The following is a 19,824-nucleotide window of genomic DNA, read 5'->3' as shown; positions in this document are numbered from 1 at the left end:
GCTTTGTAGTGTTCAGTGTGTGGTATAAAAATGGAAATTGGAATATTCAGTGCAAAAAAAGAATTTTGTTATTCAAATCCTGTACCCAAACGCCTGTGGATCTTGCTTGACACTGTTGCCACCGGACGTTTAGCAAACAACAATCAATCAATTAGATAATCGTGAAATAATCTCTAGAAAAAAGTGGGATAACCTTGAATCATTGTCTTCTATATAAGAACATACTCATGTCATCTGTCTAATAAAAATCAGTATGTTCACTTCTTTTTTCATTAGAACATGCCTCTTCGTACATTATAAAATGTTAAACATGAACTGTTTTTCATCGTATATTTATTCTGAACCTTTATATCTGCAATGATGAAATGTGCAATCCTCTGAAGCAATTTGGTCAAAAAACAAAAGTCATATGAAAAAAAAACAACTATTGATCAGTATTGTTGTTTGGCTAAATAATACAAACACCTTTAGGTTGGAGTTTTGTATATTGCAAACGTTATATTATGGTATAAATAAAGTAAAAACACAATTAAAGGAGGAGCAGGGAAAGTTGAAACGATACTTAATGTAGTTAAAGTAGAGACAATGGTATCATATTTGTTAAAGGAATATTTTTTTTATCCTTTTGATTCACTTGATATTTTTGACTTTTCAACTCTTTACACTACACTTCGACACTATTTTATCAATAAAAGGTTTTCCAATTTAACTAAATGGTCGTTTGGAAAATCTGATTGTAACTCATGTAAACCTTCTTCTCTAATGAGCAAGCTAAATTTGCTAGATATACTCACCGGAGAAGATAAGTGAAGCTGTACATTTTCTCCTTGACAACCTTAATGTACATTTCAGCAATAAAGTTTATCAACAGGTTGTAGGTATTCTTATGAGTACCAATTGCGCCCCAAAGCAAACATACTGATTCATGTACTCTTATGAATCACAGTGTATTGCCACACTCAGTAAAGACCCGTCTACATTGCATTTAATTGATAAATTCAACATAACTTACCATTTTCTTGAAGATATTTTTCGTTAAATAATGAATCATTTTCTAAATATAATGCCGAAATTTACCTTTAAGAATTTACTTTAGATAAATCAAATATAAACGGTTATAACTGTCATTTCTTATATATGGATATTTCAGTTTTACACGGGAAATTCTAAACAAAAAATTACGACAAAAGGGACGATTTTTTGTTTTCTATTTGTTAATTATTCCTTTTTTTGACAGTGATGTTCTTTTGGTACCATCTTACGTTGTTTATATATCACAACTCGTTCAATATGCCCGTGTCTGTAGTGACGTTTTGGATTTCAATGAACGTTATCTATGTATTACTGGTAAATTATTGAATCAGGGATTTTGTAACAACAAATTACTTAACATCTTAACTAAATTCTTATAAAGATTTCGTCTGGAAGTTTAGCTGTACCTGTACAAAACTTATTTCAAACGGGATAGCACATCCTAATTTGTTCTGTGATTTTATTTATCGAGCCCGTAAATTTAGATACGATCCGGGTAAACTTATCGATCCTTTAAATAATCTTAAAGGTTATAAGTTCGACACTGTAATTAGATCTTTGAATATTGTTTTTATCGGATCAAATATTTACTCTGTTATCTGTAATTTAAAACCTAAATAAAAATCTTTGTTTTACTCTTATGGACATTCATGGTTCTACAATCTTTCGATACCTATATTTTGGCATTGCACAAATGTCATGTTCTTCTCTGACTGTTAATGACGTCTTTACAGTAAATTCATCAGATGTGAACTGATTGATATTTTAGTCTTAAACAAATGATTTTTTTATTAGTTTTTATTTGTTTTGAACTAGCTTTCAGTAACTGTGAGTACTCTCAGATCTGTATTTTGCGTCTTTCGTGTTTTTGTAAGAGAGTCGAAAGATACCAAAAGGACATTCAAACTCATAAGTCGAAAATAAACTGACAACGCCATGGCTAAAAAAGGAAAAGACAAACAAACAAAAAATAGTACACAAAACACACCATAACAAACTAAAGACTGAGCAACACGAACCCCACCAAAAACTGGGGTGATCTCATATGCTTCGGAAGGGTAAGCAGATCCTGCTCCACATGTGGCACTCGTCGTCTTACTCATGTTAGTACAAACGGTAAGAAGTCTAAATCGGTAGGTCCCATTCGGGAAAAGGGGACGGGATTGTAGTTTGGAAGTAAGGGAATTTGTGTGCTATGTAGCGATGATGAGTTAAGCTTTTAATTGACCTTTATAGTTTTTCCTTATGTCGTACCGTAACACCACTGTCCCATGTTAGGGGAGGCTTTGGCGCCAACAAACATCTCTATGTGCCTGTCCAAAATTAAGAGGCTATAACTCAGTGTTTGTCGTTTGTTACTGTATTTGTTATTTATTTATTTTTTTGTACTGAAATGAAGCAGTCAATTTTATCGTTTTGGATTGTTTTACATTTGTCATTTTGGGATCTTTCAAAGCTTACTATGCAGTATTAGTTTGCTCATACGTACGGGGACCTTTGGTTGTTAATTTCTATATCATTGGATCTCTGGAGGAGGGTTTTCTAATTGGCAATCACACCATATCTTCTTATTTCTCTATTAACTGTTTATATATAAAACAAAAGATAATTCTAGAGAACAATAAACATGAATAGATATAAAAGGAAGCATCTTAATTTGAATATTTATCCATTAAGTATTATCATTATACAATCAATATATCATTTTCGAATTACTGTGGTGTTTTAAAAATGAAGGAATTTGATAAATATTAGTATTAAAGTCCTACCTTAGACAGACCTTAATAACAAAATCCATTTTCAAAATATATTTTTTTTTGTTCTCACATGTCGAGGCCATTTATAGCTGACTATACGGTATGGGGTTTTCTCATTGTTAAAGGCGCCCCCAAGGGTGACTGGGGAATAGAAGTATGGTCTGCATTGTTCTTCCTCCGACCGGCAGTAAAACCCTTGCTAAAGTGGGACGTCCGTTTGGCTGTGCGGGATGTACAAATTTGCAGTCACGTCCGGTCAGAATGGGGACGTTAAATCCGATGACTCGTGTAAAGAGAGTGCCACGCTCTTTGCACGTTAAGATCCCTTGCAACAACTCTTAGAGGGGTCCGTAGGTGACCTGTTGCAAGGCTAAATTTCTGTCCCTATCCAATATACCCTCATTTCCCGTGGCAATCTAAATTTCTCCGACCTTAATCTCGGACGCCCCTATTACAGAACCTACCTATTGTATTTATTGTTAATTTGTTCTCGTCCTGAATATGCATGAAATATTTGCCACTGGACGTTAAGCAACCAACAATCAATCAATGATTCACAGGGGGGGGGGGGGGGGGTACTTGGGGTTATTGTATGGGCACTTGTTGGAAAACGCGGTTTAACCATGTTTTGTACTTTTATACATTGAAAGGAAATTGATCTTTGTTTTTTTTTTAGATTTATACATGAATTATGTATTATAGATGCAATGCATAAGCGTTGATTCTTGAAAAAGAAACCATGAGCCCTGTTGCTTTTATAACTTAAACTATTGTTTTGATGTCTTTTCAAAATTAAAGCCTTTTCTTATTAAGAAGGTAATGTAAGTGAGTATAAATAACCCTGTTATCATGTTCAACGATGCATTAATAAATCAAAGTTCATAATTAATTGGTTAGAGAACTAAAAATATAACATAACACATCTGTCTTGAAATTTTTATGCATCTGAATATTATCCGTTATTTACAGAATACGACATATTCGAACTTATTTTTAGTATATATGATAAGTATGTTACCGAAATTACTAGCAAGAAACCTTATTGTAGGCACATCACAATTTACTTGCATATTGGGTATTTGCGAATAAACATGTTTAACTATATGTAGTAAAACAGATGAAATCATACTATATATATAAAAAAATGCACAAATCGAATGTAATCATTTTTTACGTGAATTTTCCAATAATGATCCAAAAATTAGATGGGAAACCCCGCCATTATTAAAAAAATATCCACAATAACATACAAAATAAGAAAAACGGAAAAACAAAACAATAGGGACAACGAAGAGAAAACAGGGATTCGAACCTAAACCGATAAGTGTCTACTTCTAACTTGACTCTATAACTCATGGATCTTAACCTCCCGGCTACCAACTTATACTACGATTGTCTATTATGTATATATAAAACAAATCCTGTGTCTCCGTTGTACCAATGTGTATCGTATGTGCATTTATATATATAAAATAGACATCAAAATTGCAACCCATTGGTAGACGAGAGGTTTCGTCGATGTGTTGATGTCAGTCACACATAACAAATTTCAAGGAGGGGTTCGATTCCAAGTGAAAGCATATAAAAATTACAAAAGTTAAAGGTAAGTTTTTAAATTAATTCCATTAGTGAACAGAATCAGTAAATTATCAAATTCAAACTTAATGAAATTAGGCCCTCAAAGGAAACAATTGAATATGATTAAGTGGGTCGATTTCAGCGACCAATTTAGGAAGCGTTGATTCTAGAAAAAGAATCCACGGTAAATGAATAGGCCAATTGTTTAAATTAAGGATTTCACATGTCTACTAAATTCAGTCTATATATCTTCAACCTTTTTATTACCTCCCTACCTATCCCGATCCAAAAATGATACAATGTAGGTCATGGGATATACACATAGGTATATCATATTTTAAAATTTCAGGATTCGGTTGTAGCAGCTTTCAAATCCTTAATTTTTCAAACGTTTCGTACAATTCTATGGATGACATTCTCTTGAGCATCTAGCAGTTGAATAACAATTATTTAGGATTGGCACGCATATTAAGCCTGAAGAACATATCTCTATTACTGTATGTCTATGACGTTGACATAGAGAATATGAAATATTGGTATACCTTATGACATGTTATTGTCCACTATTCTGAAAACTCTATCCAAATCTTTAGTATAACTTAAGTATAGAATACAAAGTCTGATTTTGAAACCTATAATTAATTAGTTAGGAGAAAGTGATTGTTTAGAAAAATAGAAAAAAAAATGAAATTGATTGTGTTCCTGAGTATAAATACTAGTAATGAAAAGTGGTATGGCCAATTTCACTTAGGTTGATTTACCCATGGTAACAATATCTGTAACTTGAATCCTGTGCAGCAGGATCTGCTTACCCTTCCGCAGCACCTGTGATCAACCCGGGTTTTGGTGGGGTTCGTGTTGCTCAGTCTTTAGTTTTCCATGTTGTGTTTTGTATACTGTTGTTTCTGTTTTCATCGTTTTTCATTTTTTGCGATGGCATTGTCCGTTTATTGTCGACTTATAAGTTTGAATATCCCTTTGGTATTTTTCGCCACTCTTTGAAAAGTTCTCTAGATTTTGTAACAATTTTCATATAATCATGCATAAAAAACAAAAACAAAATTAAAAAGAAATATAAATTTCTGGTGTAAACAATTTTGATAAAATATTAGAAATTTTACTTTCAAACTTAATTCATTTTACAAATATATAAAAGACATATATATTAATTAATTTTTCCCCGATATTGTTAATGTGTCACACAAATTATATCTTTACATATCATATATGATTTCGCTAGTGCCCGTCAAACATTTACGAAAAGTTTTTCAAAATGAATGTATTTTTCATCAAATTCGTCAATAAAATTTATAAAAGAAAAAAAAACATCGTACACTAATCTACCTAGCGACATATTTATGTCAGGTAGACGACATTCAAGTAAATCAACGACAGGTGTTATAAATATATTAACTGATTTGCCTTCATTTCGAGTTTAATAAAAAAAAATTAATATGATCACTATTTGCAACGTTTACCGTAGCTTCATGATAAACACGTTTTTTACAGAAAGAGGAAAATTACAATGAACTTATATGAAACATCGTCTTCTTGAAACCCGTTAATTCAAAATCAGATGAGTTTTGTCTGTCTGTTTCAGTCTAATTAAATTGATGCCATATTGTAATCACGTATACTGTGTACAAACCATCGACTATAGGAATTTAGTTCCAAGAAAGATAACTCAAATTTTATCCTTTCCTAAGTACACCATCCATTTAACTTTAGGGCATTTAGGTTTATGTATTTTGAATTGTGTTGCATAGCAAAAAAAAAAAAAACAGCCTCGGTAGTCTCGTTGTAGCGTGTTCGTCTCGTGTGCGGGATGTCGTGGGTTCGAACCCCGGTCGGGTGAAAACAAAGACTTTAAAATCGGTATTTGCTGCTTCTTCGCTAAGCACCCGGCATTAAGGAGTAAAGGCAAAGACTCGGAGTCAGAATAATGTGTCCGGGTATGGTGACATGTCTTCCTGCGGACTGTTACCTTGTGAACTAGCACGTTAAAAATCCAGCTCCGCGTGTCGGTACAAAGCAGGGTTAATATTCATATTACATTATTAAACATGTTCTCGTCCTGAATATGCCATTTAATTTGCCGCAGAACGTTAATCAGCCATCCATCATCATCATCATAGCAAAGAATGTCTTGACTAAGAAGAAAAAGGGAGAATTTCAATTTGTATTCTATTTTGTAGGCCATTTTTCTGTATTCTTAATTTTTTTTACGCCAAGTTTTACAGTTTGATGAAAAAGCGTCTCTGTTGAGTGCTGACACTAATTTCCAATCTATTCTAGATGGAGGACGATATTTTGGCTGCTTAAGATATCAAATAGTAACTCTTTTAATGTGATATGCATCTTTTTACAAGATAACAGCTGATTTGTTTTAATTTTTATCTGTATATATTTATTAGTATACTAATGAAATGCTGGGAAAAATGAAAGAACACAATAAACATGCGTTTTTCATGTATTTAAGCCCATGCAATTTATACTGCCTTACGACTAAGTTCAAAAAGGTCGGGTTTTTTTTGTATCACCCAAAAGTGACTGAAGCCCTCAAGACCGTAGCTTGAACCCTTAATGTATGTTTAGTAATTGTACTAACTATTTGGTATATTTTACAGTTAGTGAAATTACTTAAAATAATTTCTACCTTATTTTAGATTTTCCGCAAAAATCGTGAAATTTACTTCTTTCAGTTTCAAGTTAATATGACGTCATTAGACACTTTAGATGACACTAGACCAGATGTGTATCGTCTGTCACTTTATTTATTCCATCGGAATCCATCCAGGATAGAAATGATCAGAATAGTTCGAATAAAGTTTAGAAAATGCAGATCCAGGCGTGGCAGGGTGCATGTAGTAAACTGTCTTCCCCTGGGTCATCCATCCAGCCATCCAGCCAAATGTTCCAACGGTCATTATGGTATGGCTTGTAAGCGTTAACATCGCAAGATCTACCGGTGCTGAATTTCCTTCGACAAGGAAAATGTCACCAGTTTGTGGAATATTCTTTTTAGTCCATTTCATTTCAATTGAAAAGATGAGGAATAAACACCTTTTATACATATTTCTGAAATAGTCCATGGCATGAATTATATATTCTTTTGGTGCATTGTTTTTACCAAATTCATCTGTGTCATACCTATCGAATCTACGTATATGTACTCCTATAGTTTCTATGCCTTCATATTTTTGGTATTTTGAAAGAATGGTATTAAACTTAGATTTTGCTTCATGTAAAATATTATCTTGAAACTGAAGTATCTGTCTTAGTTCAGTCTCGTATTTTTTCCAATATCTCCAGGACTGGAAAAATCCTAAAAATGATAAATCTTGGTCACTTGGTAAATGTTCTAATTTCTTGTCATATCCGCAATCGTATCCCTTATCAGTTATTAATGGCAAACACTCACAAATATCTGCATTTAAATCATAATTCTTCCAATGATTTGGCACCAATTTGAAATACTGTGTTAAAATATTTTTTCTGGTTATTACTAACTGCATATTTTTCTTTCGAGCTACGGTATATCCAAAACAAAAATGGAAAAGTTGATTTCCTAATCCTCCTCCGAATTTAACACACACAGATTTGTTTCTTTTGATTCCTATCTTATCCTGATAAGCAATCGAACTGCAGTTATATTTGTGTGAAGGATTCTGGTTTAGTGAATCAAGCAGAGACTGTCGGTAAAAAAACGTATAGTAAATTCCTGCCAGAAGTAAGCAAATTACTGCAATTTTTCTCGCTGTTCCTATTAAAAAAATCATAGTTCTTCATATAGGTAAAAGGCAACCAAATAAAATTGAGAATGGAAATGGGGAATGTGTCAAAGAGACAACAACCCGACCATAGAACAGACAACAGCAGAAGGTCACCAACAGGTGACAAACTCTTTCAAATCACCACTTTTAAGTTTGTTTTTTTTTTCATATGAATATAAATAATTTATTTAGTTAAAAGAATCTTAATCATATCTCATATATATAATTGTAACATAATATGTAAGATGTTGAAATACTGGAGCATTTTATTTTCTAATTACTTACATATGTCCTAGACACGTTACTCCCGAAACAAAAGAATACAAAAACACAGACAGTCTAAATTCTTTCCCTTTTTCGATCCAATTTAAATGATAACCTACATGTAATTACAAAATTCAAAAATTGTTAAGTAAGTAAACTGCAATACTGTTTGAATATTTACCGCTGAATGTCAAGCAAATATAACAAACAATTTATTAATGATGAGAATTCCACATTTGTAAGAATATGTTCTTTCTCTTCTTCTTGCCATTAAGAATCTAACTCTGTACTTGAAAGTAATCGACTCGAGTACATCCTGGCATTTTCCCTACGGAGCTTGGCTTTTGACACAAAATTAGTATTTAAGATTTCACACTTTTTTTCTTAAGCATATGTGCAACTCAATTTCAAACAAACTTCATTTGAACTTGGTGGATAGTTGTCTCATTTGTTAATCATACCACATCTCCATATTTTTATAATGTATAACTCAAATGACAATTCAATAGTTATATTTTGGACTTTGTAAATACAGCTGTTTCACAAACCACGCCTCTTTTAGGGGAGATATATAATATTCATAGCTATTTTGCTTTGTTTATATACTGGTTCCCAGATATGGTCTCTATGTTTCATCTCATAGAAACATAACTTGGGAATGTTACCAGTATAAATACACATGGATAGCGGCCAAACAGAATTCTAAGAAAGACCCAAAGGGAAGGGAGGGATGGTACAGAGTTTATGTATAAGTTTAAACTCTTAGAAGTTTGAAGCATATAAATGTTGAATATATGCCGCACAGGCCTATGTTTTGATCTTTGAAAATAAAAAAGTAGCGCATATGAACTTTCCTTTCTAGGATATAATTTTGTACGAAACTTCATAGTAAAAGTGGCACAGTTTTAGCCGTAAAAGGAGTTTCTATGGGAAATTGCCTTGTCGATATTTACAGAAGTACAACCTATATTGAGAAAAAAGAGAACATGTAAATTTCACAAAATCTGGTTTATCTTCAGAGATTTTAATGAAATTAACTCAAATATAAAGTTTTATAAATATTTCATGAAGTTATATATAAATCCGACATATCAGAACGGCAGCAGCTAATGGGTTTAATTTCAATTAGATTGAAATTGATCATTTCAGGCAGAAATTGTGAACTTTTATAGATAAATAGGCATACAGTAAGATGTGGAGTATAGACAGAGGCAGGATCGGATATCTTGCATAACCTTGAATTTTGGAATGATTAACTACTAAACTATACATTTATAGTATTCTGAAATGCTTTCAATTTGTTATCTGAATAGTTTCATACAGGTTCATGTCAGAAAATATGCACTTAGCTATAGGGTAAGCTGACAATAATTAAAAAAAGTCTTGTTTTTAAATTCTTTGAAAATGAGGGGCGAAAGATACTAGAGGGACAGTCAAACTCATAGATCGAAAATAAATTGACAACGCCATGGCTAAAAAATAAAAAGACAAACAGACAAATAATAGTACACAAGACACAACATAGAAAACTAAAGACTAAGCAATACGATCCCCACCAAAAACTGGGGGTGATCTCAGGAGGTGCTCCGGAAGGGTAAGCAGATCCTGCTCCACATGTGGCACCCGTCGTGTTGCTCATGTTATTGCAAAATGTACTGTAAAAGAAAAGTTATACTATTTGCATTGATTTCTTTTAGGCTATGATTCTGATGAATAAGTATTGTTGTGAGAAAAGGTGTTTTTCAAGATTTTTCGATTTGAATAAATGTAAGTATATAGGCGTTAATTTTTGTACGCCATACATCTCTTTCTGGAATAAATCCGAATATGAGGATTTTGGAGACAAAAGTACATAAAAAGTCGAGAGTCTCATATTCTAAAGTGACTTAAACATAACTGTTACAGTGAAAGCATTCCATCATAATACCCTTTTAATGTCCCTTTTCTTCCCCCGTATATTGCCATATAAAACTCCGTATGGAGTAAGAAACATGTATGCTTTCTGCTCTTTGGTCGGGTTGTTGTCTCTTTGACGCATTCCCCGTTTCTATTCTCAATTTAATTAAACTTTTTTTCAACATATATTATCATTAATTTTACTTACTATTTTTTAGGAGATGGTGAAAATGACCACTTATGTTCCAAATATTTATTTGTGCCATTTTTACGTATACTGAAAAAAGATATTGTTCATATAAGATGTATCACTAGAAACTGCGTTCACAAAATACAAAATAATGAGAGAAAGAATACAAGTGGCGTCTGGTTTACAGAATAGAAAGAATACAAGTGGCGTCTGGTTTACAGAATAGAAAGAATACAAGTGGCGTCTGGTTTACAGAATAGAAAGAATACAAGTGGCGTCTGGTTTACAGAATAGAAAGAATACAAGTGGCGTCTGGTTTACAGAATAATGGATAAAAAGTATAGAATAAAGGGCGAAAAATATAAAGAATAGAGAGAAAAATAATCCAAAAAAGGTTAAAGAATAGAGAAAAATAATCCAAAAAGGTTAAAGAATAGAGAAAAATAATCCAAAAAGGTTACAGAATAGAGAAAAATAATCCAAAAAGGTTAAAGAATAGAGAAAAATAATCTAAAAAGGTTACAGAATAGAGAAAAATAATCCAAAAAGGTTAAAGAATAGAGAAAAATAATCTAAAAAGGTTACAGAATAGAGAAAAATAATCCAAAAAGGTTACAGAATAGAGAAAAATAATCCAAAAAGGTTAAAGAATAGAGAAAAATAATCCAAAAAGGTTACAGAATAGAGAAAAATAATCTAAAAAGGTTACAGAATAGAGAAAAATAATCCAAAGAGGTTACAGAATAGAGAAAAATAATCCAAAAAGGTTAAAGAATAGAGAAAAATAATCAAAAAGGTTAAAGAATAGAGAAAAATAATCAAAAAAGGTTAAAGAATAGAGGAAAATAATCCAAAAAGGTTAAAGAATAGAGGAAAATAATCCAAAAGGGTTAGGAATAGAGAAAAAAATCCAAAAAGGTTAAAGAATAGAGAAAAATAATCTAAAAAGGTTACAGAATAGAGAAAAATAATCCAAAAAGGTTACAGAATAGAGAAAAATAATCTAAAAAGGTTAAAGAATAGAGAAAAATAATCCAAAAAGGTTAAAGAATAGAGAAAAATAATCCAAAAAGGTTACAGAATAGAGAAAAATAATCCAAAAAGGTTACAGAATAGAGAAAAATAATCCAAAAAGGTTAAAGAATAGAGGAAAATAATCCAAAAAGGTTAAAGAATAGAGGAAAATAATCCAAAAAGGTTAAAGAATAGAGGAAAATAATCCAAAAAGGTTAAAGAATAGAGGAAAATAATCCAAAAAAGGTTAAAGAATAGAGAAAAATAATCCAAAAAGGTTACAGAATAGAGAAAAATAATCCAAAAAGGTTACAGAATAGAGAAAAATAATCCAAAAAGGTTTAAGAATATAGAAATGAAGGACACCCACTTCGACTTTGAATAAAGATTACTTTACTTTGCTTTAATTACGGTTGAAGCGAGGTCTATAGATCTACAGACAGAAAATAACAAATAAACAAATATAAGAATAAGGAGATGTGGTATGAATTCCAATGAGACAACTATCCACCAAAGATCAAATGAAATGGATGTAAGCAATTATAGGCAACCGTATGGCAAACATGCTGAAAACTTTTCATTTTAAGTTAACAAAAACAAAATGTGTTTGTTAAGCCCTTTGTGAGCTATGTATTACATCTCTAAAACGGTAGAAGCCATCACAATTGTAATTAATGTACAAAGAGAAAGAATGTGTTTAAGAAATAAATTAACAATTACAAAAACAAAGCTTTTCCAGTACTACTAGAAAATTGTAACTAGATTATTTAACAGTTATTTTGAAGGGACAGCATAACAAAATATTTCATTTTCCAATAACCGACTTTTTTGCTTCCAAAGAGTGGGAAAGGAGTAAAAAAATAAAAAAAAATGAAATATTTACCCTGGAAAAGAACATATAGTAGAAACGTATAACATCCAGAGTAGATGGTTATAGGATGAAAAACAATCCGAAAACATGTCGAATAAAATTTGATATCGATGCGTATATAAAAAGTTAAAATACGAGGCTCTGGAACGGGATCTCAGTTTCAGTACTTGTTTTTTTGTTTTTGTCATTCTTTTTGATTCTTTATGTTTTGTGTCCACTTATTCTCTATTCTGTAAAGCCCACCCGGACAATATCAATAGTCTTTGAATAAATGCGCATGGCGTAATCATGGTAACTGTACAAAACTAATCTATTTAATTAAATTATGACATTGAGCCATCAACTGTTGTTGGATATTTAATTTTAAAGTATCCTTAGCCATTTAAATAGTACAGTGGTGATTGATATGCGCAATGTAACTTGATAAAATAAAATATGCAACTTAAAATAAGAAGAGTATCTAAATCAAGACTTCAGATAATATTATTACCAAGGGTGTGTATTTGTCTTTGCAGGATGTATAAATGCTTAGCCACGTCCAATCTGAATGGACATATTAAGGATGTTCGCTACTCTCGTTTCAAATTAACAAGCTTTTTAAAACACAGTTATAAATTGAGAGTATATAAATAAAGGAACTAAAAAAGTAGAAAAAAATGAAGGGTCAGTGAGCTCGCTTTCGAGATATAAGCCATTGAAAATTTGGCGGGAAATGATTCTCTCCAGATTTTTCATACATTTAGCATTGGCACCTTTTTTCTTTCAAAAACTATGAAAAAATAACAAGACACTTATTATATTTTCCAATATGGCTTTTAAAACTATATGTTATAAAAATATGAAAAGAAAAGTAGGAGTTAGCGGGCAAAATTTTTAATGGCACTACATGGATAAAACCAGAGGATTCCGAGTATTTGGCAAAAATTAAAAACCAAAAGGTGCAAACATCATTAAATCGGATGCCTTATGTAGGGAGAGTGACATGTTCTCTTCATGCAAAACCTATTTAAGGGGTGCAGTGCAACATTTCTGCCCCTTCACGCAGTTTAATTATCTTGGTCGACCTACAAAGCCAGCCTATTATTATTGTTAGTTTGTTCTCGTCCTAAATATGAATGAAATATTTGCCACTGGATCTTAAGTAAACAGCAACCAATCAATCAATCCTTTACGAAAGTGCATACCTAAAGCGCACGAATGTCTTTAAAACGGAGTTATATACCAATCGGACTAATGTTAACTCTAAAAAAACACAATGCTGAAACTAAACACCAACAATATATATAGAGTAACAATGAAGGTCTACCATCGCTTCGTTCATTGTCCACTAGTGATATACCTTGTAGTAATAGTCGATTGGTAGAGTATAGCTAAAACTTACATTCCATGCCCCGTTGATCGTGTAGTCGATTGTGAGTTCTTATTTTATATACAATTATATTATGTCAAAAATGTATCACACAGGCTTAAAAAAAATATTGAAAAAACTTACCAAATCTAACTGATGAGTAAAAACAGCTAACAATTCTCCAACCGGATCTCATATCTAAAATCGGAAATAAAAAAAAAATATTAATTCTAAAACCAGTTTTTGGCATGATACGGCTTATGTTCTTCTCGTATAATTTATAATGGCATGATACTAATGCCCTAACGGGAGGGATTGTGCTTGATTTTTATATTACGAAGACATAATCTTTCGATATCAGTTTAATTGAGGTCTGGAGCTGGCATGTCAGTAACTGCTAGATGTTCTAGTCAATTTATGTTCATCATTGTAATTTCACTTAGATTCTTCTGTTACCTATTCTAACATCGGACTCGGACTTCTTTTAAACTGAGTTTTACTGTGTGTAATGTTGTGTGTTTGTATATTCTACATTGGCTAGAGGAATTGGGGGGGGGGGGGGGTAGAGATCTCACAAAACATAATTAACCCCGCCGCATGTTTGCGCCTGACCAAAGTCAGGAGCCTCGTACGTTTTTTTAATTTTGGTTCATTTATATATTTCGAAGTTTAGTGTGACGTCTATTTTCGCTGAACTAGTATACATTTTTGTTTAGGTGCCAGCTGAAGCCCGCCTCCGGGTGCAGGAGTTTCTAACTGTGCTAAAGACCCATTGGTGGCCTTGGGCTGTTTTCTGCTCTTTGGTTGGGTTCTTGTCTCTTTGACACATTCCCCGTTTCCATTCTCAATTTTATGTTCTATTTTTGATTATAAGCTATGTTCTATTTTTTCTATTATCCGTAAATTGTATTTGTCACTCATTTAGAGAAATAATTTCAAGTCTATACCAGTGTGTTTTTGGTTTGTTATATACAACATCTCGATATGGCAGATTGGATTTAGTATTACACTGAGCAGCAACAACTATGTAAATTGTTTTCCATGCTGAACTTGTTAATTCAAATACCGCGGAAGTCAGAGTCGTCGTTTGTTGCTAGAATTAGTCCTTACAGTCGGAGTAGACTCGTATTATTGTTTATTGGTCCTGTGTGTGTGTGTGTGTGTGTTGTTGCGGGACAACACACAACTCAGTCAACAGAGACTTAGTTTTTAGTGTTAGACACCTACATCATAGACCCTGCTTAACAATACTTTGTTTTCAATAATGACTTATTTGTCGTCGGTTTGTACTTTTACTTTACCATTGGAACAGCTTTTAAGTTAATTTTAACAATTTTTTTGGGAAACGATTTAAGAACTGATATCAAGGAGGTACTATAACAAAGCCTTGTCGGGTATGAGGCAGAAAAAGTGTGTCCCGTTTAGGTGACATCTCCCTTTGTGGTTTGTTTGCTATGTAGTGCGCGAGAGCGTGGATCTAGTAAAATAGATGATATTCGTACATTGTAGGAAAATATAAAATGTATTTGTACGAGCTTTAAAACAGAGAGAAAAGCGAGGCTTGTCGAGCTTTTCTCCTATTTCGAAGCGAGTACACATATGTTTTGTATTTTCCTACAATATACGAATATTGTTTTTATCCTGCAATTTAATATTTACGCTTAAACGTTTAGTGTTTTATTTTACTTCCCAACAGTTGGATTTGTTTTTAATAGAATCAACATCACTAGTATGCTATGATACGTTTATTACTTCATGTTATCTGTATAAAGTGTAATCATGGTAGATAACAGGATAAATGCAAGTAATCTTCATTCGACATTAATATGTCTTCTACCTAAACAAACATGTAATATTTGTCGCTGGAAGTATCTGCGCTCCCATAATTCGATGTATCTAAAGTTCATTATCGACAAATGATAACTGATGTAAACTAATAATTCAACTATTTTTTAAAGGACATTAATGAAAAATTTATATGCTTATTTTTATGAAATCTCCCTGATCGATCCCTGCTTGTATTCGATATGTTGAACGCGAGCATGTATGGTTATTCTGTTGTTTACAGTCAATGATCGATCCCTTCCTTGTGTTAGAAACTGTGACGAGGCCATACACATGATACACACACATAGCGTGGTTTACAGTCAATGAAATACGTATAATTAAACCAAAGCAACATTTAAATAACTATCAAAATTACCTGCTACTAAAATTTACATTGATTCATCTTCCTCTCTTACTATACTACAGAATGTTATGTACATGTGCCCCTAACCGGAAGTGTTTATTATAATATAGCTTTTTGCTTAGTTGATTGTATCCAGTAAACATAGGAATATACTCTGCAAAGAATTTACTGCACCTGTCCAGTTAATCATGTTTAGAGCTCACGCATCTAACGTTACAATAGTTGCACACTTAACAAGTTGTTTATTTTTATGATCAAAGTCAGAATTTTTTAAATGTGTTTTTCTAAAGCTTCAAGCTTGGTGAACATAAAAGGTGTGTGTTTTTCAATACATTTTCTAAAAGATGTTTCTCTAGTAATTGGTCTAGATCGATAATAAAAAAGCTTTGTCAAAATAACGCTAATCATGTTTCATTTATGTCGATGAGTATCTTTTGAATTTAAATAACATGCTTACCTGGATAAAAAGCACGGTTAGTGGTTTTCAAAGTATATTTGCATTGATCAAAAAAGCGTTTACAAACAAAGCTTTATACTATCCTTGTGTATGTCTACAAAGAAATCCAATATAATAAGTTAAATATCTGCAGGTTGTAAAAATAATGACCTACGTACATCTCTGGTGGGAAGTAGTTAAATATCTAAAATAAATGTATTTTAAGATAAGCTAATATTTAAAAAACAAATGTACATGTTTTTTTTTTAAATAAGCTATATTAAATTTAGACACTGTAAGTATGATGATTTAATTCATTTTCGTAAGAATCATTGATTTAAAGTTGTGCCTGATGTATTGTATATAAATGTCCGGTTCAATATACTTCATGCATTTTCGAAACGAGGTGTAGGTAGTTTTCATGCTTATTTCCCAAAAAATTCAGAGGCATTTATTTTGAAAACTTCTTGAACAAGAGAGTTTATTTTTTGACAGTTAATTCTAAAAAAAGTATATGGAAAGTTCAAACCGTCCTAACTCAAACTTTGCAGCAATATAACATGAGGTTTTATAATTTCAAGAACTGTTTTATAAAATTGACAATGCACTCACTCAAAGCTGAATCAAGCTGTGTAAGATCACAGATAGTTCCATGCATCCTGGCTCTAATAATGGCTCTCAAAATTGAATAATATTCTTCCATAAACCAAATTTCAATATTATATAATATTATTGGTTTTAAAAAATGGGTCAAATGATTTTCATGATAAATTAACAGGAACATGCTGAAAATTCGACATATTCGGATGCATATTATTAGCAAGTCGCAAAACAACGCGTTAACTTAAAATAAATATATAATCTGCCCCTGCTACTGTATCGTATCCTTTAAAAGCGTACCGTAGCTAGTATTACAAAATGTAAACATTAAATATTGTGACGTGTACGCCAATAAAGACAGCAACCAAACAACTATAAAACAACGAACATCTTAAGGTAAGCATCGTAGCAGCTGTCTAAACAATCCAACATTTATTGAAGACCAAAGTATTTATAGAACAAAAACACTTAGTTATAACTTATGAAACCACCGAGGGTATGACTGTTACAGACACATTAATGTACGGAGAATTAACGTTGTTCAATCTTACTTCAAATTATATATACTTCAAATTCAGTATTGTTCCATCCTACTGCAAATTAAACACCCTTTAAATTCAGCATTGCACCATCTTACTTCAAATTAAACATACTTCAAATTTAGTATTGTTTCATCTTTCTTCAAATTAAATTTACTTCAAATATAGCATTATTCCATCTTACTTCAAATAAAGCATTATTCCATCTTACTTCAAATAAAGCATTATTCCATCTTACTTCAAATATAGCATTATTCCATCTTACTTCAAATATAGCATTATTCCATCTTACTTCAAATATAGCATTATTCCATCTTACTTCAAATATAGCATTATTCCATCTTACTTCAAATATAGCATTATTCCATCTTACTTCAAATATAGCATTATTCCATCTTACTTCAAATATAGCATTATTCCATCTTACTTCAAATAAAGCATTATTCCATCTTACTTCAAATATAGCATTATTCCATCTTACTTCAAATATAGCATTATTCCATCTTACTTCAAAAGTAAAACAACAAAAATACAGAACTCCAAGGAAGGAAAATTCAAAACGGAAAGTCTCTTAACAATTGGCAAAATCAAAAGCTCAAACACATCAAACGAATGGAAAAACAACTGTCATATTCCTGACTTGGTACAGGAATTTTCTTATGTAGAAAATGGTGGATTAAAGCTCGCAAATTCAGTATTGCTCCATGTTACTTCAAATTTAGTATTGTTCCATCATACTTGAAATTCAGGTTTGTTATATCTTACTTAAAATTTAGTATTGTTCCATTTACTTAAAATTCAGTAGTATTCCATCATTCTTCAAACTCAACCAAAATTGAATAAATGGCGGAGGAACATTCCGGAATTTTTTTTCACACTTTTTGGTTGAGACGAATTTTACGCAATCAACATCAGGTGAACATTTTATTGAGATGAATCACGTGAGCATTTTATTAGATGAATCACGTGAGCATTTTATTAGATGAATCACGTGAACATTTTATTTGACGTTTTACGAAAAGGTATATACTCGACGCTGAGGTTGACAAATTAGACTTTAAATACGGGGACTGTGTCAAAACATTGATTATCGATTAAAACCGGTAAAATTCAATAACCAGGTATCCTACACACTTCTTGGTTCATTTAAAATTATATTAATTTAGAATTATCCTTTTCTGATATCATTGCTTGTGATTATAAGACGGGAAAGGTGAACGTGTGTGCGGGGGAAGGGGGTTGATTGTAATTCAAGTATGCACTTCTAGATTTAAAAAAAAATCGCATAATAAGCCAGTATGATTTTTTTATGTTAATTACTGTTCTTCGAACATATCAATCTGTCACTCCACTACTGAACCTCGTCCTGAAAATGCATGAACTATTTGTCACTGGACGAAAACAAAAACAACAACCAATCAATCTCTACTAAACATGCACAAAGCTCTACAGTCTGATTGTTTTTTTTTCGGTTGTTTCCATAGATTTCCACTGACTTTGAAAGTTTTTAAGCGCCTTATAGCGTGTTCCACATATACCCGACACCCGAACGATAATCGCAAGTTCATTTTTTTAAATTATATTCTTTCTGCTCTTGGTCTACATTTAGCTCTAGTTTATGACGCCTATAGAGGGTAACGAGCGGAGAACGACATGCGGTATATTTTGTTTACCTAAAATGACAAAATACTGATGGAAATCTAATTCCATACCTGGCTAATTGAAGGCAGTAAATTAAACTGTTGAGCATCATCCTGTTGTCCTAGAAAACTACTGTGTGTGAATCTTATATGATTTTATTGTCAACAAAAACCTGCGTAGGAATGCAATGCCGGTATCTGGAGTAAAATTGTGCCCGAGGTTTCGTGTGTGGTCTGTAAATGGCACGAACACTCTTGTCAATTGTCGCTAAAGCTGAGCGCATTTTATGCCTGCCGCCACGTAGTTGTCGCCAATTTTTTACGTTCGAATAAGAAGTATTTTATGCATAGATTTCACAAAGAATCGGTATCTGCGCATGTATTTGTGTACTCGCAGCATGAACAGAAACTTCAAACAGAAATATGCAGGAATATATATTTAGGATGTCAAGCCGGCAAAAAACGAGTCACATTTTACTTACAACCCTTACAAGAGAAATTGCAATTTCAGTTTAAACATTTTTTTTTTTAAAGACTTAGTTAAAATTCAAGTTAAAGAAATAAACAAAGACCTTTTATAGCTGACTATGCGGTATGTGTTTTACGCATTGTTGAAGGCCGTATGGTAACCTATAGTTGTTAATTTTGGTGTGATTTGGTCTCTTGTGGAGAGTTGTCTCATTGGCAATCATACA

At 32.2% G+C, this 19,824-nt stretch overlaps 1 protein-coding gene across 2 annotated transcripts; it reads right to left on the bottom strand.

The window, feature by feature from the left end:
• Window positions 1-3,713: 3,713 nt before the first annotated feature.
• On the bottom strand, window positions 3,714-16,043 carry LOC127707870 (galactoside alpha-(1,2)-fucosyltransferase 2-like). 2 transcript variants are annotated; one of them, XM_052212616.1, is made up of 4 exons: window positions 15,927-16,043; window positions 13,868-13,921; window positions 10,509-10,577; window positions 3,714-8,130 (listed from the first exon to the last, which is right to left on the bottom strand). In XM_052212616.1, the coding sequence occupies exons 2-4, from the start codon at window positions 13,917-13,919 to the stop codon at window positions 7,142-7,144; spliced, it is 1,110 nt and encodes a 369-aa protein (XP_052068576.1). In that variant the 5' UTR covers window positions 13,920-13,921; window positions 15,927-16,043; the 3' UTR covers window positions 3,714-7,141. The 2 variants fall into 2 exon arrangements, with proteins under 2 accessions (XP_052068576.1, XP_052068577.1); XM_052212617.1 differs by lacking the exons at window positions 13,868-13,921; window positions 15,927-16,043 and adding an exon at window positions 12,388-12,568.
• Window positions 16,044-19,824: the final 3,781 nt, after the last annotated feature.

The sequence above is a fragment of the Mytilus californianus genome, unplaced genomic scaffold (genome assembly GCF_021869535.1).
Source record: "Mytilus californianus isolate M0D057914Y unplaced genomic scaffold, xbMytCali1.0.p SCAF_7, whole genome shotgun sequence".
NCBI lineage: Eukaryota > Metazoa > Mollusca > Bivalvia > Mytilida > Mytilidae > Mytilus > Mytilus californianus.
The sequence above is the reverse complement of the archived record's forward strand: the minus strand, read 5'-3'. Positions and strand labels throughout refer to the sequence as shown.

Coding starts and splice junctions, on each gene's coding strand:
- LOC127707870 (XM_052212616.1), bottom strand. CDS start 13,919: ATGAGATCCGGTTGGAGAATTGTTAGCTGTTTTTACTCATCAGTTAGA. Junction 10,578..13,867: donor TTACTCATCAGTTAGATTTG/GTAAGTTTTTTC, acceptor ATCTTTTTTCAG/TATACGTAAAAATGGCACAA. Junction 8,131..10,508: donor TCACCATCTCCTAAAAAATA/GTAAGTAAAATT, acceptor TTTTTTTAATAG/GAACAGCGAGAAAAATTGCA.